Below are 26,821 nucleotides of genomic sequence, written 5' to 3' on the forward strand. Positions count from 1 at the left end.
ACATTCTTGTCCAATTTGAGTGTCTATATATAATTAGGTGTAGACTGGTATAGGCCCGGATACTGATAGTGTATTAAAAAAAAATAATAATAAATAAAAAAATTAAAAGTAATTACTATATTGTAAGTTGCCCTAATTAGTACTAATTGCACAGGCTATTGATGAAAAAGATACATGAACATAAGGTGAGATATGTGTAGAATATTATCAGATACATGAATTCAATTATATATCAAAAAGATTAAAAAATAACTTTGTAAGATTGAGGAATGTAAATATCCAATTTATGTTAAGAGACATTTTTTATAGGAATGAGGTAAAAGAGCATTTTTCATTCAAGCCTTTTGGGGTCAATGTGCCCAGTTCTAGTATCCAATATGTCTCTCTCTGCAACAAGAACTTGGCTCGATTTCCCCCTCTAGCTGCCACCGGAATATGATCAATCGCTACACATCGTAGAGTAGAGAGTTGATGTTGTTTCTCTAGAAAATGTCGGGCCACAGGTTTATCCGATTTGCCATCTCGATAGGCCAAGCGGATACTTGACCTATGGCCTCTAATTCTCTCGCATAGAGCTGTCTCGGTTTTGCCAATATAACTCAGTCCACAGGGACATGCAAGTTTATATATGACAAACTCTGTGCGACAATGTAGTCTGTGGGCAATTTTATAAACTTTTCCTGTGTGGGGGTGGGAGAAAGTCTTAGAAGGAATAAGGTGTCCACAGTTTACACACCCTAGACATCTAACACAACCATTATTCTTCTCCATTGTAGATGGTTTGTAACAATGGATAAATTGTCATAATAAATGAGTGTACTATGGAAATTAGTGTACTATGGAAATGTCCAGCCATTAAAATGTGTGCTCCAGATTTGAAACTATTGTCCCTCTCGCTCATTGACTAAATTCATGGTAACACTTGATCTTCTTCATTCTAACACACCTGAGAAAGCTTGCAGACTCATTACTATCCTGGCTCCAGTATTAATAAAAACAAATACACATCATCAAATTTCTACAAAACCACAAGAAGCACTTTCTTTGTCATTAATTTATTTTGCAACCTCAGGATGGATTGTCTGTACACTAGAACAGCAAAAGAATAACTCTATAAAATGTTAAAAAAAAATTAGCAACCATGTATAAAATAACACAAAATTACAAAAAAATACCATCCTTTAAGACATTGTTATGGTGAAGATACTTGCTGGCAACCATCTTATTATTTTATCTTCACTGCTAATTTATCGAGACACCTCCACTGTGGATTTCCAAAGGAGTTCATTCCTATTTTCACCACTATTTGATTAACTGATATTTAAAAATAAATCTCATACTAAATTTACCCTTATTTCACAGACATCTCACCTTTTCTATCTGTCCTCTTTCTTCCTTTCTCTGCCTTCTACCACTCTTCCCACCATATCGTGTTTGGGTAAATATTTGACCAAAAAAAAACTGATAGAATTGGTTGCATAATCTGACATAGCACCAATAACAATTGTACACCTAATAAATGTTTGTGTCATCCATGTTGGGGGAAACAGAAGTAATCAAAAGGGAATGAAGAAATCAGGACTCTCAGTCAAGCTCACAAGTACGATGACCTTGGATGAACCTGGACAATATACACTGTTTTATGTTGGTGCAGCTGCATCAGATAAGTTAATATTTTACACCAGGGTTAAATGCCCCTAGGTCCCTAATTTTACCTTTCTTTAAGGCTTTATATCATGCCTGGACCTAGGTCCTAGATGCCGCCATCTTAGTGTGGGCAGATGAAGGGTCTGTGGGACACCTTACCTGCCCACACTAACTAGCACTGTGAAATTTCCGCACATGTCCTGTAGAAAACTTGCACATGCACTATTGTCTGAAATTCAGATGTGAATTTAGGCTATTCACTCATTTGGCAGAAAGACAAATAATGAATAGAAACTGCAAAGAACAAACAAATACCGAATTTCAATTTGGTCTTCATTCGTTCGTTTGTTTAGTTTATTGCAAGGAGGGAACTACCAACTCATGGCTCCCTCCTTGTAATATGCAAAAAAAAAGCTGTGGGGAGCTGTGTTCCCTGTCATGTCCTAACCCCATGTCTCCGTCATTCTATGGCCTCCATATTAGCATAATTAGCCATACCATGAGTAGGGGCATGCCTACTAATCATTGAGCCAGAAGCTGCTTGCTGTTGTAAAAAATACCACCCCCCCCTCAAATCCATTAAAGGGGGACCATGGTGGACATCTATTAAAATAATTAATAGGGGGACATAGTGTCCTCCCCAGCCCCCACCCGTGCGTTGCGAGTGAGGGCAATTTAACAAAATGTGGGACTTGGGTACCCCCTGGTCCCCACCTATGAGCAGCGGGTGTGGCATAATTGAGAAACCCCCGCCCATGAGTGGTGGTTTAAAGACAAAAGGGGGGACCTATTGTCTCCACTCCTCCAGCCCTCACCCATGAGTGGGGGCGGGGGCCTTGATTGACTATAGAGGGGGGAGACCTATTTTTTCCCCTCCCGCAGTCCTCACCCATGAGCTGTGTGTGGGAGCCTTCATTGACAAAGGGGGGGACCTATTGTCAACTTTGTCTTATGCTTTAAAGGACCACTATAGTCACCAAGACCATTTCAGCTCAGGTTTTAACCCTTCACACGTAAACATAGCAGTTTCAGAGAAACTGCTATGTTTACATAGCATGGTTAATCGAACCTCTAGTGGCTGTCTTTCTGACAGCCACTATAGGCACTTCTGTGACATTGGATGCAAAATTTGCATCCAACGTGCAGAACGTTCAAAGGAAAACATTGAGAAATGCTTTCCTATGGACTGTTTGAATGCGCGCGTGTCTCTTTCCGCACATGCACATTCCGCTCCACTAGGGAGCTGACGCCGGCGGGGGAGGAGAGTTCACCAGAGCCTTAAGCCCAGTGGGAGGGGGGCCCTGAGGGTGAGGGTCCCCCAAGGATGACATAGTGTCAGGAAAACGAGTTTGTTTTCCTGACACTATAGTGATCCTTTAAAGAAAACTAGATCAGATAGGTAGAAAAGAAGCAAAAACAATACTGTGGCTCAAATCACTCAGGGAATAGAACACGGAAGTGTTCAATGGAAGGCAATTCCAGTTCCCCATTTTCGGCAGATGTCTAATTACCAGCTGAGACATGGGAGATAATTCTTTGAAGATCTACAGGTGATCCAGTACAAGAAGGGAATCAGTAGGACCACGGAGGAGAAACAACTCCCTCTGAAACACCAATAAACTCAGGGATTACCCCTATTTAAAGGGACTCTGGGGTGGGAATTTTTAGGCTGTTATCTTTTTAAGACCATCTGTGTGGGATGAAACGTGTAAGACCACAACTACTGCTGTTTTACCAATTTTATTTGATTTATAATAAAAGCCGCTATTTTATACTACCATCCGGAGTCCTGATTTCCTGCTATCCTGCAGACAGCGATAAGGGATCCATAGCCCCCCAATTACATTGGGGGTGGCACCCTTTAAACGCATAATACGTCTACATCTTGTGAGTGCATTTTTGTACAGCGCACATTATTTGTTAAAATTGTATTACATTATGTTTTGTCTATGTTCTTTTTAGATTCCACAGCCGTATCCCATATGTGTTTTGCTTGTAGTCAGGTAGAAAAGAAGAACAGATTCTGAGAGAGGAAGAGAAAGGGAAACAATATGAGAAATGTAAGTTTGGCATGACAGTGCCACTTTAATATTGGACACTAGTTTAATCACAAAGCACAGGCTATGATCCAAAAGGATCAGTGACCAGAAACCAGCCATGGACTGCAGTTTGGACCTTGTGGGTCATATCAGCATAGTGCGATCGCAGTTGGAGGGACTCCCAGAGAGCCCCCCACGGCACATCCGACATCCAGCAGCCCCCCCCCCCCCCCAGCCATGTGAGAGTGAGGTCCTTGCAAGGACCTCATAATCACATGGCCGGGTTAGCTGCCTGCTGCATTGCCAGCAGGGGGACTGCCTGTAATGACAGGTAGTCCCCCTGCTGGCTGGAAATAAAATAAAATACATTATATATGATCTAAGTATATATATATACACATATACATACACACACATACACTGTCTAGGTGTATTTTACTATTAATATATATATATATATATATATATATATATATATATTAATATCAAATTACACGTAGACTGATACTGATTAAATATATATATATATAATTATTGTTATATATATATTTATATATAATATAAAAAATATATGTAAATACGTAACAAAATAGAATAAAAAAAATAATACAAAAATAATACAAAAATATATAGATGTGTGTTATTTCATTCTAACTGTATTGTGATATTAATATATATATATTTATATCAAAATACACAGAACGAAATAATATATATATCTATATACATAAATATATACGTATATATCACTATATATATATATACCTATATATAAATAAAAATATTTGTAAAAAATTATATATATATATATATATATATATATATATATATATATATATATACATATATATACATATATATTCATTCTACATATATATTTATGTAATATATTTACATAATTAGGTATCTTAACTAATTACAATTAGCGGGACCTGCCTGACAACCCATGCCGAAAGTATAGGGAATTTAATTTAATTTGCTAGCACTATATTTAACCCTATAACTTTCCAAGACACCATAAAACCTGTACATGGGGGGTACTGTTTTACTCGGGAGACTTCGCTGAACACAAATATCAGTGTTTCAAAACAGTAAAATTTATTACAACGATGATATCGCCAGTACAAGTGACTTTTTTGCATTTTTCACGCACAAACAGCACTTACACGGTCAATATTATTGCTGTGATACTTTTTACTATTTTGAAATACAAATATTTGTGTTCAGTGAAGTCTCCAGAGTACAACAGTACCCCTCATGTACAGGTTTTAAGGTGTTTTCAAAAGTTACAGCGTCAAATGTAAGGCTTGTGTTTCATTTTTTTCACATTAAAATTCGCCAGATTGGTTACGTTGCCTTTGAGACCCTATGACAGCCCAAGAATGAAAATTACCCCTATGATGGCATACCATTTGCAATAGTAGACAACCCAAGGTATTGCAAATGGGGTATGTCTAGTCATTTTTAGTAGCCACTTGGTCACAAACACTTGCCAAAATTTTTTTTTTCATTTTTCACACACAAACAAATACTAACGCTACCTTTGGCCAGTGTTTGTGACCCCATTTGCAATACCTTGCATTGTCTACTATTGCAAATGGTATGCCATTATGGGGATACATTTAATTCCTGGGCTACTATACAGTCTCAAAGGCAACGTAACCAATCTGGCGAATTTCAATTTAAATTGTAACGTGCTTTATTTGACCCTGTAACTTCCCAAAACACCTGTATTAGAGGCAGACCGGGAGCACCAGATCGGGCTGTCCCAGTACATGTGCCCGCTCTGACAGCATGTCAGAGCGAGCACATGTGCTCTGTATACTCACCTTCCGCCTCCCTGCACTTCCGGGTTCAGTGTGAAGTGCAGGGAGACGGATCAGTGCTGATCCTGCACCCTGGTGGAAAAAAAAATAAAGTTTATTTAAAATCCCACCCCCCTTTACCATTTTAATAAAAAATTAACCCCTTCCCTGACAATTGATCACTGACTACAGTGATCAATTGGCAGGGATTACATTTTACTATGATCTGATTTTTTTTTAACCCCTGAGGGTTATTTTTTTTTTAACCCTCAAGGGTTAAATTTATTTTATTAATTAATTTAAGTATTTTAAAATTATAAATTTAGCTAGCTGGGGAGGGTGGAAGTTAGTGGGAATTGGGGGATTTGGTGTTAGGCTAACTAGGGGTTAACGTTAAAAAAAGTTTTAAAATAAGCTTTAAAAAGTTCAAAATTAAGCTAAAAAAAAGTTTTAATAACGTTTAAGTAAAAAAACAAACAAAAAAAAACCCTTTACCCAGTCCAAATAAAAATGAACCCCTTCCCTGCCAGTCGATCACTGCCTACAGTGATCAAAACACAGATCACAGTATTATACTGTGATCTAATTTTTTTTAACCCCTGACGATTAACTTTTATTTATTTTTAAATCCTCAGGGGTTCAATTTATTTAATTAACTAATTTAAATATTGCATAATTAAATATTTTTTTCTAGGTCGGGTGGGTGGGAGTTATGGGAAAATGGGGAATTTACGGTTAGTGCTGCTTACTGCTAGTTAGGGGTTAACGGTAAAAAACAAGCTTAGAAAAATGTTAAAGTTTAGGAAAGTTTAAAAAAATTAATAAGCAAAACAAAAGTTTAAAAAATAGTTTTAAAAAGTAAAAAAAGTTAAAAAAAAGTTTAAAAATACATTTAAAAACGCTCATTACCACTACACCTAGAACAAACTAGAGAAAAAATGATCCCACGCTAAGGTTCAAAATATGCCTTTTGAATTACCCCAGGGTATATTCTTTAATAAATAGTATGTGTTTGTGGGGAAATTTCAATAAGCAACCATCTAAACTACTCCAAATTGAAACATGGACACAGCGTAAAACTTCAAAGTTAGAAAAAAACTGAATGGCTGTGTCTCAAATGTGCCCCTTCAACATCCACATATACCTGGCAAAGGTACATACGGGGGTATTGCTGTACTCAGACTACATAGCTGAGCAACATATGAAGTATTATACAGTCGTAGCACACATAAGGTTTGCAAAATATACTGTGCAAACTCACTTTGTGTGTCAAAAAGGCAGACAAAAATGCTTATTACCACTACACCTGGTACAAGCTAGCGGAAAAATGATCCCACGCTAGGGTTCAAAATATGCCTTTTGCAATACCCTGGGATGTCTTCTTTAAGAAATGGTATGGCTTTATGGGGTATTTGGATCATATAGCCTGGTAAAATACTCTAAAATGGGACATGGGCACAGCGTAAAAATTGAAAGTTTGAAAAAAAACTGGAATGTCTGTGTCCAAAATATGCCCCTCCGATGTCCACATATACCTGGCAAAGGTACATACGGGGGTATTTTTGTACTCAGCCGACATAGCTGAGCAACATATAAAGTATTATAGAGTGGTGGTACACATAAGGTTTGCAAAGTATACTGTGCAAACTCACTTTGTGTGTCAAAAAGGCAGAAAAAACGCTTATTACCACTACACCTGGTACAAGCTAGCGGAAAAATTATCCCACGCTAAGGTTCAAAATATGCCTTTTGAAATACCCTGGGGTGTCTACTTTAAGAAATGGTAGGCCTTTGTGGGGTAGTTTGAATTTAAAACCTGCGAAGATGCTTGGAAATTGCACATAGGCCCAGCGTCAAAATTCAAAGTTCTGTAAAAACTGATATGGCTTGGTCTCCTATATGGCACTGTAGCTTCACATAATAGTGCCAAATACATTCATTGGGGATGTCTTTTTACTCAGAAGACTTAGCTGAGCATAATATGGGGGTTTTGAACTTAGTGGCACATATGAAATATACAAAATGCCTAGCAAAAATGCAATCCGTATGTAAAAAATGCACAAAATTATTTTTTACCACATACTTTGGCATGTAATGGTAAAAAAAATGGGGGCATGTTAAGGCACAATATGCACCTTATGAAATACCCTGGAGTGTCTTCTTTTACAAATGGTAGGCCTTTGTGGTTTTTTTTTTTTGAACAGTCAAACTGTTATAATACCCCAAATGGAAGCATAGGCTCATTAAATACGTCTCTCAAAATTCTACTGTGAATACTGAAAAGGACAGGTCTCCTATAGGGCACTGTAGATCACGAAATAGTGCCAAAGACATACAATGGGGGTACCGTTGTACTCAGCAGAAGTAACTGAACACATAATAAAACTTTGTACAGGAATAGCACACACCAACTTTACAAAATACACATGAGAAGTTCTTTGTTATAGGTTTGTGTGCGAAAACCCCCCAAAAACACAATTTTACTCCAATATTTAGCAGAGGTTGGCGGTAAAATGGCTACGTAGAAAGTGTCAAAACAACCTTAGGTAAATAGCCTGTGGTGTCTACTTTATATAAATATATACTTTTGTGTGGCAATGTTGTTTTCTTTTATGGCTATTAGGCTTACAAGACAAACATACCAAATTCTAAAATCGCTCCACATTAAAATTGTATTTTACTCCTTGTGCTTTGTGACCTGTAACTACCAAAAAAAACTTAAAATCCCAGACACATTATATAGTCTGTAAATCAGAACAACTAAATGATTTGTTTTAATTACTTTCCTTAACCTGCACTAATTGTGCACACATTATTATTGCAAAAACTGTAAAACAAAACACGTTTTTCATTTTTTTTTGCATTTTTCTGTATTTTTTTATAATAAATAAGTATATATATATATATATATATATATATATATATATATATATATATGTTACATCAAATTAAAGCCCTTTCTGTCCTTTAAAAAACGGTATATAATATGCGTCGGTGCAATAAATTAGTCAAATGCAAACTGCAGTTGAACGCAAACAGCAAAAAATGCAAAAAATGCCGTTGTCATTAAGTGAAAGACAAGCTTCCGAAGCTCTGTCCTTAAGGGGTTAAGGGAATTCCAGAGCACAATCATTTCCTCTATTTATCCATATTGACTCTTGTTTAGATCAACCTTGCTCTTTCCAGACCTGTTGCTTAGTAAAATGTCAAAAAGTCCCTGAGGGACCAAGTGATAATTGGTAGCTGGAAATCTATATAGAGGTCAAATTATCCCAACACAAACAGTGAGGAACAAGGTCGAGTGATCATGAGGTAAGCAGTACTGGTGTGCTATACCACATCACAAGTGTCAGCCAGATAAAAGTTTTAAACATGTTTCTATCAATACATGGGTGAAAGTGAGAACATTTTCAAAGTATATATGATGATGGTATAATATAGTATCTATCTTTTTTTTCTGTGTGTCTCTCCCTGTCTGTCTGTCTCTCTCTCTGTCTGTCTATCTGTCCATGTTTTGAATAGATTGTGCATTTCTGATTTTGTAAGACCAATTGTATTTATGGTGCAATTATTAAATGGATTAATCATATTCATCCCAAACTGATAGCAACAATGACATAAAAATAAACTGTATTTGATAGGTGTGACATTTATTTCTCTGTGCACATCATTCACACTCATTCAGGAGTGTTAGACAGAACTCACTACAGTTAATTTATACCCATGCACACTTTCTGCATCTGATTGTCCCTTTAAAATACATATGTATGTGATTTAGAGTATGCATACTTCAGAAATATTATATTATATACTCATTGGGAGAGAGAGAGAGAGAGAGAGAGAGAGAGAGAGAGAGAGAGAGAGAGAGAGAGAGAGAGAGAGAGAGAGAGAGAGAGAGAGAGAGAGAGAGACTATAACTTAATTTAACCAAAACAGTGACAGTAAAACTACTTTTAAGACTTGCAGGAAAAAAAGGTTGGTTAGAGAAATGATAACAACTATTTATATTATATTAGAGAGTTTTAAAATTAAAGAGAAACTGACATGGTTTCATGAAAATTTCCATAGCTAACTTAACTGCTTTTATTTTTCAATTTAGACCATAATTTTGGTTGTCCTGGCACAGCCATAGCACATCGCGCAAATTAATTGAACCCACACTATGCCACGTATGTGAGCTATGGCAGGAGTTCCCGAGCTTGCAGGCACTTGTACAGTAATTCTCTGCAGATGTTGGGTGTCAAGGGTCTATATTGTCACCCTGAATGCAAAAGTGCTCCAGTAGTCAGTGTAAGGTATAACGGAAGCTATAAGATGTTACATTTTATCCACATGATATGCATGCAATAACTGACAGAGATATTCCATGAGATCGTAGTTGCTGTAATCATTTTGTTTAGTTGGTAGTTCTGTTCTGATAACTTCCAATAGCAATTAGTGCACTACAGATATCTGCCTCGATTTATTTTTCCTTCCAATTTTTGGTACTTGTATGGGAAAGTGCATTTCATTATTTAAAAAAAATAAATAGAATGCATATAATTAATCTTGTTAGGTAAAAAATGCCATTGTTAAATAATTAATAAATAGCAAAAGCAATGAGAAAATAAGTATTTATTTCAAAGTTTTGTTAAGACGCGTTTAACCCCTTAAGGACACATGGCATGTGTGACATGTCATGATTCCCTTGTATTCCAGAAGTTTGGTCCTTAAGGGGTTAAGGGGTTAATTGAATTTCTGTATCTCTCTGTTCTATGCAATTAGGATCACTGATTAAATGCACCAATACCAAAACATATTCTACAAATTGATGCCAAATATAAATATATATATATATTATATTTAATGTGATAGATAATTAATAAAAAAAAAAAGAGGTGGAGATGTTTTAAACCCACATGTTTATTCTCAAAACGGTGAATTGACAGTAATTCAAAGTGACTCCAAAGTTAATTTCAACATTGTAGGACACAAAAGCAGGCCTGGAAGAGATCTCGCAGCCAGCCATTCAGTTTAGCTATTTTGGGCAAATTTTCGATATTCACTTTGGAGTCACATTGAATTGACCAGCAGTTCACATTTTAGTGAATAACTCCCACTGTCATGTTTAAAATCTGCCCCACTTATTAGTTTCTTTGAAAACCATGCAACAAAACACAGCATTTAGCTACCAAGGTAGGTAGCAATGACTGATGACTCTTTGTCAAGATGTGACTGACGACTCTTTGTCAAAATGTGGATTTACAAAATGTATAGATTTTTTGCAAATATACAACAATTGTGAAGATGATAGTAGGTACATGTCTTAAGACCTATCTAGAAAGTGTAATATGGAAATAAGCTTGAGTTGTAGAAGAATATAAGTAGTGTATAACCTGACTCTTGTTGTAAAATGATTGGCTCTGGAGAGAACTGTAGGTAAATTATGAGTCTCATGACTAGATAGCCTAATTTTACTCATTTATTATAAAAAGTTTTATCCACAGTCTTCTGTGTGATCCCAGGTTGATGACCCATTTCTACTTGTCTCTTTGGCACTTGGTCCTATCGTACTTTGTCCCAACGTCTAACTACGGTGATCTGAGATGCCAACCGAGCACCTCTAGTCTGCCTAGATCTTCAGGGGAAGGAGATATATTAATAGGAGCAGTTCTCCCGTTCTATGTTGATATGCTACTTCAGAAAATAACATTTACTGAGAAACCTCCAGAAGAATTCTGTACCACGTAAGAGTCTTTTTACATATTTATTATTAAAGAATATAACACCACTAACAAATGAGTAAGTTGTAATAATTTAATACAAGAGTAAGGCGCATATATAATTAGCTGTGTATAATTTCCATATTATAGAACAGGTGGGATGCCTTCCAAGGCTCCAAACAGGAATAGAAAAGTTAACAATAGTGCTCTCAATTATGATAAAAGGTATGAGTAAAAATAAATAAAATACACAATTATATATATTTTAGATTAATAAAAGTATTTTTGGTTACTGTTTTTTATTGTATTTTTATGCACTTTTATTATTTTTACTTTTCCTGGCATTTTATCATTCCTGTACTCAAAGAAATCCACCAACGCTTTACCAATAGAGCAGTGCTTCTGCTCTATGCTTGTGAGTATTATTTTATTTATTTTTACTCATACCTTTTATCATAATTGAGAGCACTATTGTTGCCTTTTCTACTCCTGTTTGGAGCCTTGGATGACCAGATGGTGTTGATAGACGCACTCTCTTCATATATCCCATAAGCGGGGATTATACCACTGTACATCCTTCACACCAGAGCTGGCCGTAGCTCTTTTAAATGTGAGTTTTCTACCTCCTTCTTTTTTTGCACTATGGATTTTTAGACTTACTGCACTATTGGTTGCCTTTGTCTCTCTGTTTTCCATGTAACAAACATCCTGAGACATTCTGACCTACCTATCCTCACTGAAGAGTCTACTCATCTACATTTTATCAAGTACCCCTGACTTTTTATTGCTGCTCTAGTGAGATTTTTGGGACTATTTTACTTTACTTCATTCTATTTTCTGCTGGCGCAGCCCTACTGCATCTTTTCGTATTGCTTCTTTATTTGTTGAAGGATCTCAGGGGTTTTTCTTCGTTTTGGGTTGCTGCCAATTTACATATTGTCTGTTAATTAGCGCTGACTTCCTGTTGTTTCATATAAATATATTTCCACAAAGAAAGGCACTCACTGGTCTTATTATTCAAAGAAGTGTGTCTTTATTTACCACGATTAGGTTAAATCACATCAATGTTTCAGTCCTTACCTGGACTTTCAGCAGTTTCTGAGGACCGTGGATAACATTGACTTATCTATGCAATTAATTTATTTGTGTTTTTGACCTGACAAAAATGAAAACATCATCATTTGATCTTTTAATATCAGGTTCCTGGTTGAAACCTACAAGGAGTTTCAAGCCATAAAGTTTGCAATAGAGGAGGTTAATAGCAGAGTTGATCTCCTACCCAACATCGCGCTGGGTTTCCAGGTTTATAACACATGCGCTGTGATGAAGAATGAGATGCTGGGAACACTGTTGATGTTGACAGGTCAGACTCAGGCAATGCCAAACTACTGCTGCAAAGAAAGTCCACTTCCGGTTGCTGTCATTGGTCATTCATTATCCACCACATCTATTCTCATGGCTCATATCCTAGGTCTCTACCGATACCCTCAGGTAAGGCTGTAATCCTCTTATTATGACCCATGATTAAGAACATGATCAGGGTATTTGTGATAATGATTGGAATTTTTTGTCCACCATATTGATTTAAACATAGAAATTATAGTTGCAAGAAAAAGCCTGTGAAACTGTTGGAATTTGCAGGAATTTGACATTGATTACAAACAAATGTGGTCTGATCTTTTTCTAAGTCACAATTGCAGGCAAACACAAACTGACTAGCCTAATAACATGCAAGCAGTTGTACATTTCATATTTTTATTGAATGCATTGAGCAATCATTCACAGTGCAAGGTATAAAAAAGTAAGTGAACACTTGCATTTAGTAACTTGTAGATCCACCTTTAGGAGAACCTCCCAAACCAAACATTTCCTGTACCTGTTTACAAGACTTGTAGAACATTGAAGATAAACTTTGGACCATTTCTACTTACGACTCAGTTCATCAATATTTGTTGTTGTCTTGATTGCACAGCCTTCTTCAGGTCTTGCCACAGCTTTTCAGCTGATTAAGGTCAGGACTTTGTCTTGGCCATTTCAAAACACAAACCGTCTTCCTTCTCAGGAATTTTTAATTGGAGTTACTTGTCTGCTTTGGGTAATTACCGTGTTGCATCACCCAACCTCTCTTAAAGTAAACTGTTACATCAAAGCTTTTTTTTTATATAATAATCCTTTTAAGTATTAAAAGGAAATATATATTTTTATTAGAAATATATGTGAAAAAAATAGAAAATCATATTCCTACCCTTAGTATATTATATGATCCTTCAGCCATCATCGTACACCTTTTGGTCAGACAGTGTTTGAAAATTGAAGGTTAGTCTCTATGGTCTTTCCTGCTTTACTCTCTGCACAGGGTAAAGAGAAATTCATAACAAAAGTTGGTTTGTAAACACTGTCCAATGTACAAATAAATTAAATAATAAAATCATAATTTATTCACTTGTCCTGAAGAAAGTTCCAATTTAGAACTGAAACAATGGCATTACTTCTTAACTTTGTTATGATGGAACAATGGGAGAAACTGATTGACAAAAAAATCAGTGCGTGCAGATATATTTTGAATGTATATAGTTTAAAATATATATATATATTGAATATATAGCCAGAGTTCAGGGTCTATTTAATATATCATGATTAACTGTTCAATTCACTTACAGATAAGTCATTACTCAACCAGCTCAGTCCTAAGTGACAGGACACAGTTCCCTTCCTTCTTCAGGACCGTTCCCAGTGATAACTTCCAGTCAAATGGGCTAGCCAAGCTGCTGATACATTTTGGTTGGACCTGGGTGGGATTAATTGCAGCTGGAAATGATTATGGATTACAAGGCATGCAGGTTATTAAACAAGAAATTATCAAAGCTGGATACTGTGTGGCTTTTACAGAATTAATCTTGTTTAACCGTGTGGATAAAAATATTGCACATCTAACTAAGGTCATCAGAGAGTCAACAGCCAAAGTTGTGGTCATCTTCTCTAGTGACATATCCTTTGCTCTACTTCTGAACAATCTTTTGAGTTACAATGTTACAGGCAGGACTTTTGTAGCAAGTGAAACATGGTCAACCTCAAATATATTGTTAGCAGAAAAATATAAAGCAATACTTGCTGGATCTATTGGTTTTGCATTTCACAGCTCAGCAATACCAGGATTCAAAGAATATCTAAGCATCAATAGTGTTAGAAAGGCTGACACTTTGGAGAACAAGTTACATCAAGTATTCTGGCAAAAAATGTTTGAATGTAAATTTCTTGAGCAGAATGCCATCAATGGTTCATTGAATAATTTTCCAAAAATATGTACAGGAAAAGAGGAATTAAACAGTATTAACAATGTATACACAGACATGTCAAATTTAAGAAGTTCATACAATGCATACACTTCTGTTCATGTCATAGCCAAATCTTTACATGATCTCTACACGTGTCATGAAGGAAGAGGGCCGTTCTACAATAAAAGCTGTGCTAATATTAAACACTTTAAAGCATGGCAGGTAAGTAACAGTTTAAAAAAAATATATATCAATTAAAGAGGAGTTGAGTAAAATCAAATTCACTGTTTCCAAAATCACCTTTGGACCTTACGTACCTTACTCATTCCTTTGGTTAATAAGAAACATTTTATAAGATCACACTTTCCCACCTTCTTAAATGGATTTGGGTCTAGCCACTAATCAACACTTTGCAAAATACCACAAAGTAATTAAAAACAATATTAACTTTGGGAAACACCTCTTCTACCACTGTGAATAACTGTAAAATGTATGTCTATGTTGACTTGCCTTTCTCAATTTTGTTGGAGAAATTGAGGTTCATGCCAACAACAAGGCAGCTGTGCAATAATTTAATCAGATACAGATGGGGAGCATTGGATACCTTTGTAGTGCCACAGGTATCCATTGGTGGAAAAAGACCCCACATTATTTTTGAAGGCACTTCAGCAGCCGCAGCAAACTTCCTTGCACCATATGCTGACACAGTCCCAGTTGTTAAAGACGCCAACCAGGAACCAGGACGGAACTCCAAGATTGGATCAGCGAAAAGGAAGACCCAACTTCTGAACCCACCATAGATTTGTTAGTTCCTTGGAGAGCTGATTTAGCTGAAGTCCAGTGGGCCACATCAAGATCACTTAAGGACTATTGCCCAACCTAAGCCCTAAAATGTTTACCAAGTGTTATCAATTTTTCAGTTTTCCTTTTTTGTATTATTGTTTTATTTTTATCTGCAATGTACAATAACTACTCTTAGTTTATAATAGGAGGGACTGACGATGCCTTCCTGGTATATATATATATATATATATATATATATATATATATAATGATCTTCTCTGTTTAAGGGGAAACAACAGTACATATGAGTGTTAGAGTGTGAATGAGTGAATGAGTGCTAGTGGAGATGTATGTATATGGGCAGTGTATTCCTGTATTACTATACCCTGATAGTGATCATGATGTCAAGCTCCCTCACTCTTTAGGGTTGTTCAGGGCAAAGGGACACAGGTCAGCCCATTACTGAGCTGAAAGGTTTATCCATCCCCTTCTTGACCATGCAGGAGAGCTGTACAAACTAGTTGTACCTTCCTGTTCAAATAGGCTACCCAAGTTACAGTAAGCGCATATAGATGCAAGGTTAAATGTGTGAATGGTCATGTATATGGGAGTTCGAACGCAGCAGGACAGAGTGAACGGGGGAAAGGGTTATCACCATTACAGAGGATGTGCAGCAATGGATGCTCATATATGGAGCCAATGAGTGAGTGATTGATTGAGTGTTTCCAAGTATGATGCAAATAGCCACCTCATGGCATTATTGAAAGCAGAAGGGGGATAGTGGGTGCCACAAATATGCATTTGGGTCAGATAGATGGACATTCATCCTATAACAAAGTGTATACTGTTTAGCTGACATGCATTATGTTTGTAGTGCTCTATGTAACTTTGGAATACATTAATATGTTTATTTTAAAAATCTGTAGGTGACTTGACATTGCTGAATGTCATATTCCACATAGATAAATAAATAAATAAATAAATAAATAATGAATAATAAAAAAAAATAATATCAACTATAAATCTTCTGAAAATAAAGTAATGTGTGGTATGTCTTGGGGAATATGGCAATGAATCATTGATCAAGGTTGACATCTGTATCCCTCAGCTGGGTCACTATCTGCAGAATGTGCGTGTGAATCTAAGCAATGGAAGACACGTTTCATTTGATAGAAACGGGGATCTCCCTGCAGTGTACGATATTGTGAACTGGCAGTTGGGTGCAGGTGGTGTTATGAAGCAGATCAAGGTTGGAAGCTATGACAGTACAGCCCCAGATGGGAACATCTTTATGGTCAACACCAGTGCCATCATGTGGAATTCAGGAATGGATCAGGTAAACTATAAAAGATCAAAACTGCTTATTATTTAGGAAGCTAAAACCCTATTAATTCAGCCTACTATGAGAATGGGAACATACAAATAACATGAATAGTTTCTAACCTGTGTTAAAAGCCTTTAAGCTATTGTATGATTGTATGCCTTTATTAAATCAATGTATCGTCTTTCCATAGTTTAGGAATATATATATATATATATATATATATATATATATATATATATATATATAAAAATGTGTGTGATAAATGTACAACTTCACACTAACCAGGGTAATGGATAGTGATAAGATATAAAACACATTTCATAAACACATACAATGTCTCATCAAATATAACAACCCCAAAATGTTGTTTTTCCTTTCTCAGGTCCCTGTCTCAGTCTGTCGTTACAGTTGTCCACCAGGTTTCAGGAAAACAATTAGTCAGGATAAACCACCCTGTTGCTTTCAGTGTGTACCATGTGCACAAGGAGAAGTCACAAATCAAACTGGTGAGTAGATATCATGGATTTAGCATCAAAATGTTCAGTTTACTCTATGCTTGTGTATGCTGGCAAACGATTACGAGAGATGGTGATAGTAACTAGAGGTCCAAGTAGTGGTGAGAAGGTGCTGAGCTGAGCTGACCATGACCCTTGTAAGATCAACATTGATTTGAGAGAGATTTCTAAATCTCTGTACACTCACACTGTATAAGCATACTATATAATCGTGATCTCTGGTAAAACATCATAACCCTTCACTCTCTATCTTTCCTGTCCTAATGTGTTTTATACCCCACCCCCAAAATACACATGTATTAATGAAGTACCCCTTCAAGTTTTATATCCCTGGATAGCCTGGATTTGAGTGCCCAACATATGTTGAAATAACTCAGATCCCACGAATGTAGCTGAAACGCCACCAGGGTATAGTTTAGACCAACCGCACACAAGGCGCCTGCCCAAAATAGTTCCATAAAATCATTTGTGCATCCATTCCCATAGTTCTTGTGGTTAGGGAGATGTTTCTACCGAACGCCGTCCCTTTCTTGTGGATAATACGAACATCTGTGGACATGAAAGTCTTAGTGGTGTTCGCGCCGTCGAGTGTCTAACTCTAGTTCCATACAGTCGTCGACCAAACACCGCTGTCTGCATTCGTATTCCAAGATGGCCGCTGCCACATGTTCGTACATGTGAACGACGACCACTCAGCTGACTGCTTAGAATGTCGAGGTGTTTGTGGTTATGGAGGTGTTAAGAGAGTTCAATAAGGTTAACAAGCACCACACTCCGCATTTGGGTGGTCGATCGTAAGGTAGTTCTTTCGTTAGTCGAACGGGGCAATGTTGATATAGGGACTAGGCATCTTTGACCAAACAGATAGGCGAAGGGAATAAAATAAACTTTAAAATCCAGGGACAGAGGGTCTGTCACAGCGGTTAGAAGGTCTTGCAAATTCAGCAGATAAGAAAATTGCATGTTTTGCAAGCTGTTTTTAGATATAACGATAATGCTAAAATATATAATTAAATGCAAGCATGTTTTTATTTGGGGTATATTTCATGAACAGTATTTGGGCATTTTGTATTTGGGCAGTGAAATGTCCCCTTTTATCCCCTCTACAAGTGGCTGTTGTATAATATTTTTATCCATGGATTGGATTTGTTTTTTCAAGCACATCCCACAGATCCTCAATCGGATTGAGATCTGTAAAATTTAGAGGCCAAGGCAACACCTTGAACTCTTTGTCAAGTTAAAAACCAAAGAAAAACAAGTTACTTGCGCTCTCTCCTTTATCCCTATTTATTTTTAAACAAATGGAGGTCTTTTAGTTACCTCCAATGGCCATGAGAGGAATGAGCCCACCTGCCAACATCAAGGCAGACCCCCCTAGTTGGGTCCTAACTCTAACCATTAACTCTAACCATTCACCTTGCTTCCTTGAGCCTCTGGCAAAAATCTCTAATGAGACAGAAAGGGGTCTTTTTTATATACACCCCTATACATTATTAACTCTTAATAGGGAACACATGGGATGGGCGGCTGCATTGTAACAAGGCTGAGTAATACAATAAATGGATACAAATGCAGAAAGAAAAGTCCTGCGCTCACTCCCATCACTACTGGGTGGCTGCAATGACTACAGTATACATCAGCCCCAATATATAGTAAAAAAACAAAGAAAAACAAGTTACATGCGCTCTCTCCTTTATCCCTATGTCTTTGTCAAGTTACTTAAACCATTCCTGAACTATTTTTGTAGTGTGGCATGATGCATCATCCTGCTGAAAGAGGCCACTGCCTTTAGGGAACATCATTGCTATGAAGGGGTGTAAGTTGTCTCCAACAATCTTTGGGTAGGTGGTACATGGCAAAATAATATCCATTACATGAATTCCAAGACACAAGGTTTCCCAACAGAATATTGCCCAGAGCATATCACTTCCTCCACCAGCCTGCCTTCCTCCCATAGCATAGGTCAACTAGTGGAAGGAGAAGGATGAAAGATCTTTTCCCTTAGAGATCTTCTCTGTGAAGTGAATTGCAAAGTTTGTGGCAATCAAGTTGGTAGGAGGAGCAACAGGGCGTCATCTCTTTCCCAGTTAAATAACTCAAATTCACCCAGACACTAACTGGTCTAAAAGAAAACATAATTCATCAAACCAGGCAACCTGGTCCAGTTCTACCACTCATGTCCCCATTGAAGGCACTTTTGGCGGTGGGCACTCTGACAGGCCTGCGGCTATACTGCCCAATATGCAGAAAACTGTCCAAACTAAAATAAATTGGTCTTAATTAATATTCTTGTAGAAGATTGGCTTAAGAATAGAGTACAACAAGTTGTCATTAATGGTACATTTTCAAGCTGGACAAAAGTGGTAAGTGGTGTCCCTCAGGTTCTAAGAAAGCTTATATTTAACATATTTTAAATGATCTTGAAATAGGCATTGAAAGGCATGTTTTATTGTTGGCAGATGACACAAAACTCTGTAAAGTAATAAAATATGAGCAAGATATTGCTTTGCTGCAGAGGGATTTAGACAGCTTGGGGGACTAGGCACTCAAACGGCAGTTAAATTTTAATATGGAAAAAGGGAACGTTATGCACTTCGGGGTAAAGAATGCACAAGCAACTTACACCCTAAATAGTAGTAAATTAGAGATAACAACACACAAGAAGGATTTTGGAATTGTTAAATTAGGCAGCAATATGCAATGTCAATCTTCAGTTGTTAAGACCAGTAAGGTGTTGTCATGTATAAATAGGGATGAAAATTGTCGGGATGAAAAAAAATATAATTTTGCCTCTTTATAAATCGCTGGTAAGACCACACCTTGAATATGCTGTGCAATTTTGGGCACCTGTTCTAAAGAAGGATATCATGGCACTAGAAAAAGTGCAGAGACAAGCTACACAATTGATCAAAGGAATGGAGCAATTTAGTTATGAAGAAAGGTTAAAACATGTATATCTCTTTAGTTTGGAAAAAAAAAGGCACCTCAGAGGGGATATGATAACATTATACAAATATATTTGAGGCCAGTACAAACCATTGTCTGGAAATGTATTCATAAACAGGATTATATATAGGAAACCAGGTCACGCATTTAAGCTGGAAGAAAGGAAATTTAGTCTAAGGCAAAGAAAAGGTTTATTTTAAGAATAATAAGGATGTGGAATTCTCAGCCTGAAGAGGTGGTATGATTAGAGTTCTTAAAGATGTTTAAACAGCAATAGGGTAAATACTGGCAAAAACATAATGTACAGGGATATTATTTCTAATTAGTGGGGTAATAGCTGCCGGATCAAGAAGGAATTTTTTACTAGTTTGTTGCAAACTTAGAAGTACTTCAGACTAGGTTTTTTGCCGACTTTTGGATTAACAGCAAAAACATGTGTGAGAAAGGCTGAACTTGATGGACAAATAGTAACAAACAGAGTGATAAACTGTGCCCAAAAGGGTTTAAAAATGTAAAACAATCTCGTGATAGTATAAATACATATATTTACAAATGCTTCTATCTGATCGATGTACACCGATAGAGTAACTTTTGGTAACCTCAAAAAAGAAAAAAAACAAGAACAACAAATAGTGTAATATGTAACAATATTTGAAATATTTTGTGTAAAGTGTATAAAGGGCCAACTAACACTTTACTGAGCTACTAAGAGTTCTGCTGTTATTCGCCTGGACGGTACAATTCCCGTCTATGGATATATGTAGCTCTTTTGTACATGCCATCCAATATCTATGGACAAAACAAAGCAGAGAGAGGACTGATGGTGTGGTATATCTATACACAAAATAGGTAGTAAATAAGTGGTATCCTACTTACAATATGCAGAGCAATGACCCTCTCGTTGATGGTATTATCCCCACCTGGGATATGCAGGATAACCTGTTTTTTAGCTGCCTAATTTTTATTTTTTATAAATTGTTTTAATTGTTTATGTGTGCAAACTCTATATGCACATTGAATAATACATCTCTTTACATCTCTTTTTTAGATTTAGATGAATGCTTCAAGTGTCCAATGGATATGTGGCCAAATCTAAAAAAAGAAATATGTCTTCCAAAGGTTCTAGAATTCCTCTCTTATAAAGAGCCATTGGGTGCAACCTTGAGTGCTATGAGTGTCACTTCTTCTGCGATCCCAATTTCCATTCTGGGACTTTTCTTACAATTCAAGAACACTCCAATTGTAAAAGCAAGCAATTACTCTCTAAGTTGCCTTCTCCTGTTATCTATATCTCTTTGCTTCCTCTGCTCTTTGAATTTTATTGGCTATCCTAATACTGAGAGGTGTCTTGCAAGACAGGTTACATTTGGCATGGTTTTTACTATTTGCATCTCCTGCATTTTGGCCAAAACCATTATGGTAGTTTTTGCGTTTATGGCCACCAAACCAGACAGCAGCCTCCGAAGATGGACAGACATTCGAGTGTCCTACATGATTGTTTTCCTTTGCTCCCTTATACAATTTATTTTATGTCTATATTGGATTATTGTTATCCCTCCATTCCCAGAAAAAAATACCCAAATAAAGCCAGACATGATCATTTATGAATGTAACGAAGGTTCACCAATTGCCTTCTGGTGCATGTTGGGGTATCTTGGACTTCTTTCCACCATCAGTTTTATTGTAGCTTTTTTTGCAAGGAGACTTCCAGATAGCTTCAATGAAGCCAAGTTTATCACCTTCAGCATGCTGGCCTTCCTCAGTGTTTGGGTGTCCTATATCCCAGCATCTCTTAGCTCCAGTGGTCAATATGTGATGGCCATGGAGGTTTTTGCTATCTTTTCTTCCAGTTGGGCCCTAGTGATTTGCATGTTTATACCAAAATGTGTCATCATACTATTCAAACCCACCATAAATTCCAGAGAAAAACTCATGGTAAAAGACAGAGACTCAATGACTAAAACATGTACAGAAAACTTTCACTAATTGACAAGGCATAAAAGGTATAGCAAAGGAAACACGTTTAAATACTATAACATGTCTTGTTAAAGTGACAAGTCTGGTAAATTCCTGAGCTAAAATGTAAAGAAAATGTTTGCAACAAAAAAAAGTCATAAGGACTGGAGAAAGTGAACAAAAATATATTTTTTTTTTATAAATTCATTATGTATTTTAGAGTTTCATGGCACTTTTGGATAAGATCTCTACTTGTTATCTGGTAAAGGGATAATCTTAGCAATAAAACGACCGCAGAGTTAGCCCAGCACGCTCAGTTTGTCAGTGTTGTTAGTGTAGACAAAACTGACATTGTTAATGTGAATGTGTACATTTTGAGAAGTCTACAGAGCATCTGGGGGGTCCGCACCCCTCAAGATCGACTCCGGGTTATTGTTACATACATTTCAGACATCTGCTACAAATCAGATTTTGTAGAAAGTTACATAGTGACACAGTAATCAAAGTTGAAAAAAAATACAAAAGTCAATCTATTTTAGCCAGTTGTAGAAGATCACTGAAATGATCTAATATTGTCACAAAATATATCTAAGGGAACGACAGAGTTATTGCAGATATACCCAAAATTGTAGATTATGCTAGCTTTAGTGTACCTATAATCTTAATTTTATTAATGACAGGAGGCGAGTATTTGCTTAAGTCTCTCTTTACTAGAACTCCACAGCAGCACAGAAAACAACCAATCAGAAAAAAGTTAGGTACTATAAAACTCCCCTCCCCATGCATCATTTCCTCTTTCAAGCTGCGACAAAACAGAATAAAAGGCAGAGAACATCATGGGGAAGAAACGAAGTCCTAGGTACGATGAATATAACGATGTCCACCATCCAAGTGTAACCGTCAAACTAGATAGTGTAGATGGACTGTAAACTGAAACGAGAGAAAAACAGAATCGAACAGGTTGATTATCCAATGAAATGTACTCTGAATAAACATGTAGGTACCCAATGTAGCAACCAAATTAACCTAATATGTAAATATCCCAACCCTACTTATGGAAAAAAACCAGACATAAGGAACAAGCGACAGGTAGCAGAGACAACAAACAGAGTTGCATACTTACCTGATAATCTAAACTATAACATTAAACAAGGGAGGGACAAGAATGGGTGGGAAATACTCGCCTCCTGTCATTAATAAAATTAAGATTATAGGTACACTAAAGCTAGCATAATCTACAATTTTATAACATGACAGGAGGCTTCGTATTTGCTGTTTCAACGCTCAGTTCACCAATCCAACGCTGTTTGTGTCGCTGGTAATTATTCCAGGAAATAGAGTAATCCTAATCGGACATTCCAAATACGATAAATGACAGCCGACGGGTCAAAGAAGATGCCAACCGACGAAGTATCTCAAATACGGAAAAAAGCACCTTCCGCCGGTAAATCCATTGTACGTGGTGTAGCAACCTGTTTCCTAGGAGTCGGTCCATGAGCTGGTAAGCTGACCTATTAGCTACATTCCTGTAGTTGTATAACTTCGAAATCCGATCTAGGACTTAGGGTCGCGAGAAGAAAACTGACACCAAGTCACAACTCATGATCCGTAAGGCGGTTCCTCCGATCGTGCCAGGGCCATTCGGCGATGCGGCCTTGCAGGGAGATCTCCAATCTCAAGGAACGCACCGAAGACCACCACCAAAATCGCAATAGTAACCGAGGAGGATCTTTCGTACCTTCCTGTCCTACCCGGTGGGGTGTCTCATCCGAACATAAATTCATAATGCAGGCGAGAGTGTGGCCAAACCAGCCGTATACCAAGTGATTCCAACATTCCAAACGGACTGTGTAAACTTCGGACGTCGTAGAGAAAAGGCTCCAAAGGACGTCCATTCAGGGTTCCGAACTGAACTTGAGTGGAGGAACGGTGGTCGACTATTCAGGGAGTAGGGAATCCCGGAAATCTTCAAAGGAATGGGAAGTGCAAACAGGAACGCAGATTCCCATCCAGAAATGCCCCCATCCAAGAGTGAAAGATGTCTGTGTAGGAGTCGGGGTATACCAGGTACCACCATAAGGTCTCGTAGGTCTCCTCGACGATAGTTGAAAAGTAGAGTAGCGCGAATCCAACAAAAACGGCTCCCGTGAGGAATAACTAGAGTATAGGCGGAGGGACCTCCATCTCCAAACCCTGATCACCAGGTATGCTACTCGAGGAGACGGGGCAGTCCTGCCATCTTATCCCAAGATCTGATGACCGGGGAGGTCGAGACAACCGGGTTTCCGGTCTTACCATGTGAACATACGTATGATTTTTACCTTCAGAGCGGGTAATGGGCCCTCCTAATCCTGTTACCCGAGCAAGGCAGAGCCCGTTTGCTCCATGAAGGTCCCCGTATCTCCTGCCACTCAATTATGGGAGAAACTGTCTGAGCAGTTGTTCACAATGGTCTGGATATCCAAAACAGAAAGCAATCCTCTGTTTTTTTATGGTGCAGAATATTCCCAAAACCTGCACTCACATAATACCTGAGTTCCATCCGATAGCCGTACCATCTCCAGGAATGTGTATAAATAAGAGGGAGTCACCCCTCGTATACCTCTGTGAGAATATCCCTCCATTACAGTAGATAGACTAGAGGGATCCAGTCTAAATATGGATATCTCGCATGACCAGGCAGTCCTCTATATCGAAATCAGGAGCACGGACGTCAGATCTACTGGAATGCAGGAGGGACGCCCCTCCATGCAGTCATCGACGTCTTGCACAGGTACAAGTCTGTGTGTTGAACAACTGGATGGAACCGTAGAGCGTCGAGTGTATGAGAGAGCCGCGCTCTCCACTAATGTGATCAAATAACGGGCCAACGTCCGGCTGATAGCCTGAGCGGGCCGCGCCCGTAAATAACCAAACAGTAGAGTCTGCATCCGTGACCGTTCCTCTCTATGAAAATGTTTCCTCCAAACATGACCCCTGTATCCAGCTCAGTCTCTGGCTGAGGTTGAGGGAGGGCTGCGCCCTCCAATAACAAATCAGTGTCCGGATCCGTATCTGAGAGGGTTCGCTCTCTGCTCCAGAAGATAAAATATTCTCGGATCGAAGAGATGGAGGGCCGCACCCTCCTGTGATCCAAGCTAGAGTCCCTAGAGACTCAGGGTGACCAACTAAAGGGTACACCAAATACGAGTATCAGCATAAGGCTGAGGGAAATCTACGGGAAAACGATGGAAAAACTATCAACTGACCGTCCAGATCCCGTGCGCGCGCGCGGGGTCCAGGCGGACCGTTGGTAGTCTGAGGAAAGCTGGAGACGTTCTCCGCAATCCACGAGTACCCAGGAGGTCGGAGGAGGTCAAGTCCGGCCTCTCGACGACCCGAGCGAAAGGAAAAGGAAGTCACGAAAACGAAAAAGACAACAATAACGTAGATACGAGAAAAAACGCGAATTCTATCTCAGCTAGAAGGTAAAAGGCAGGCCAGAAGGCAAGACAAGTAAGCCCCACTGAACGGGGCCAGGAGCTAACCTCACGCAGGGATAACTACCGATAGCTATCTGGATACCGGGAGGCAGATACGGAGTTAGTTGATAAAGACAAGGAAAAACACCGCGTTCTCCTGTAGGTGTCTGAGTACCAGTCCTTGCCTGTGCAAAGTTCTCTTTGGAGGTGGGCCATCGCCGGATTGGCGCAAACCGCGGATGTGTGTCCGGGGTCTTCATAGGATAAACTTGCCCTTCAGGTCTGAGGTTTAGGGCCTTCACCCTACCTGTCATATCCAGATGGCCGTATATTGGTGTCCTCTTGGATAGTATGGCAATGGTGCTTGTCCGGACACCTGCCTATTTCCATGTCACTGGTGGGCACTGGCTTCTCCTCAGTGGTATTCCCCCAGGCCTGCGGCCAAAAGGGATAGAGCAGGCCCAGCAGGCCAAACTAATGGACACAGAATAGTTGGCCAAGGAAATAGGCACCGACATAGTAGGCCATAGAAATAGGCACCGACATAGCAGGCCGTACTTATGGGCACAGAGGCCGTTCTTATGGGCACAGACACAGCAGGCCGTTCTTATGGGCACAGACACAGCAGGCCGTTCTTATGGGCACAGACACAGCAGGCCGTTCTTGTGGGCACAGACATAGCAGGCCGTTCTTGTGGGCACAGACATAGCAGGCCGTTCTTGTGGGCACAGACATAGCAGGCCGTTCTTGTGGGCACAGACATAGCAGGCCGATCTTATGGGCACAGACAATAGCAGGCCGTTCTTATGGGCACAGACAATAGCAGGCCGTTCTTATGGGCACAGACAATAGCAGGCCGTTCTTATGGGCACAGACAATAGCAGGCCGTTCTTATGGGCACAGACAATAGCAGGCCGTTCTTATGGGCACAGACAATAGCAGGCCGTTCTTATGGGCACAGACAATAGCAGGCCGTTCTTATGGGCACAGACAATAGCAGGCCGTTCTTATGGGCACAGACAATAGCAGGCCGTTCTTATGGGCACAGACAATAGCAGGCCGTTCTTATGGGCACAGACAATAGCAGGCCAATCAATGGGGCACAGGCATAGCAGGTCAATCCTGGGTTGCATATCAGTATTATATGAATATAGCTTTACCATGGGTCTTGAATGAGTAATGGGGACCTCTGAGCTTGGGCAGAGTTCCCCAAAAAATAGTAGATCCACAGAGCACCCTGTGACCTAGGGTCCCCAGACATCAACCCTTTTAGACAGCGTAATGTCGTGTGAATAACCTGCACCGGGACTGGCAGTCCCCAAATGCCCAGCAGGCAAATAGTGGTATTCCAGTTTATTGGACCTAAGC

General features: G+C 38.6%; 1 protein-coding gene across 1 annotated transcript; it reads left to right on the forward strand.

Annotated features, from left to right (window-relative positions):
* The first annotated feature begins 8,798 nt into the window (after window positions 1-8,798).
* Window positions 8,799-22,022, forward strand: LOC134601915 (extracellular calcium-sensing receptor-like). Its single transcript, XM_063446421.1, has 8 exons — window positions 8,799-8,803; window positions 10,996-11,217; window positions 12,393-12,684; window positions 13,166-13,288; window positions 13,854-14,690; window positions 16,360-16,587; window positions 16,958-17,081; window positions 21,085-22,022. The coding sequence occupies exons 1-8, from the start codon at window positions 8,799-8,801 to the stop codon at window positions 22,020-22,022; spliced, it is 2,769 nt and encodes a 922-aa protein (XP_063302491.1).
* The last annotated feature ends 4,799 nt before the right edge of the window (window positions 22,023-26,821 follow it).

The sequence above is a fragment of the Pelobates fuscus genome, chromosome 3 (assembly GCF_036172605.1).
Source record: "Pelobates fuscus isolate aPelFus1 chromosome 3, aPelFus1.pri, whole genome shotgun sequence".
Lineage (NCBI taxonomy): Eukaryota > Metazoa > Chordata > Amphibia > Anura > Pelobatidae > Pelobates > Pelobates fuscus.

Coding starts and splice junctions, on each gene's coding strand:
- LOC134601915 (XM_063446421.1), top strand. Junction 11,218..12,392: donor CCAGAAGAATTCTGTACCAC/GTAAGAGTCTTT, acceptor TTTTAATATCAG/GTTCCTGGTTGAAACCTACA. Junction 14,691..16,359: donor AACACTTTAAAGCATGGCAG/GTAAGTAACAGT, acceptor TGTATCCCTCAG/CTGGGTCACTATCTGCAGAA.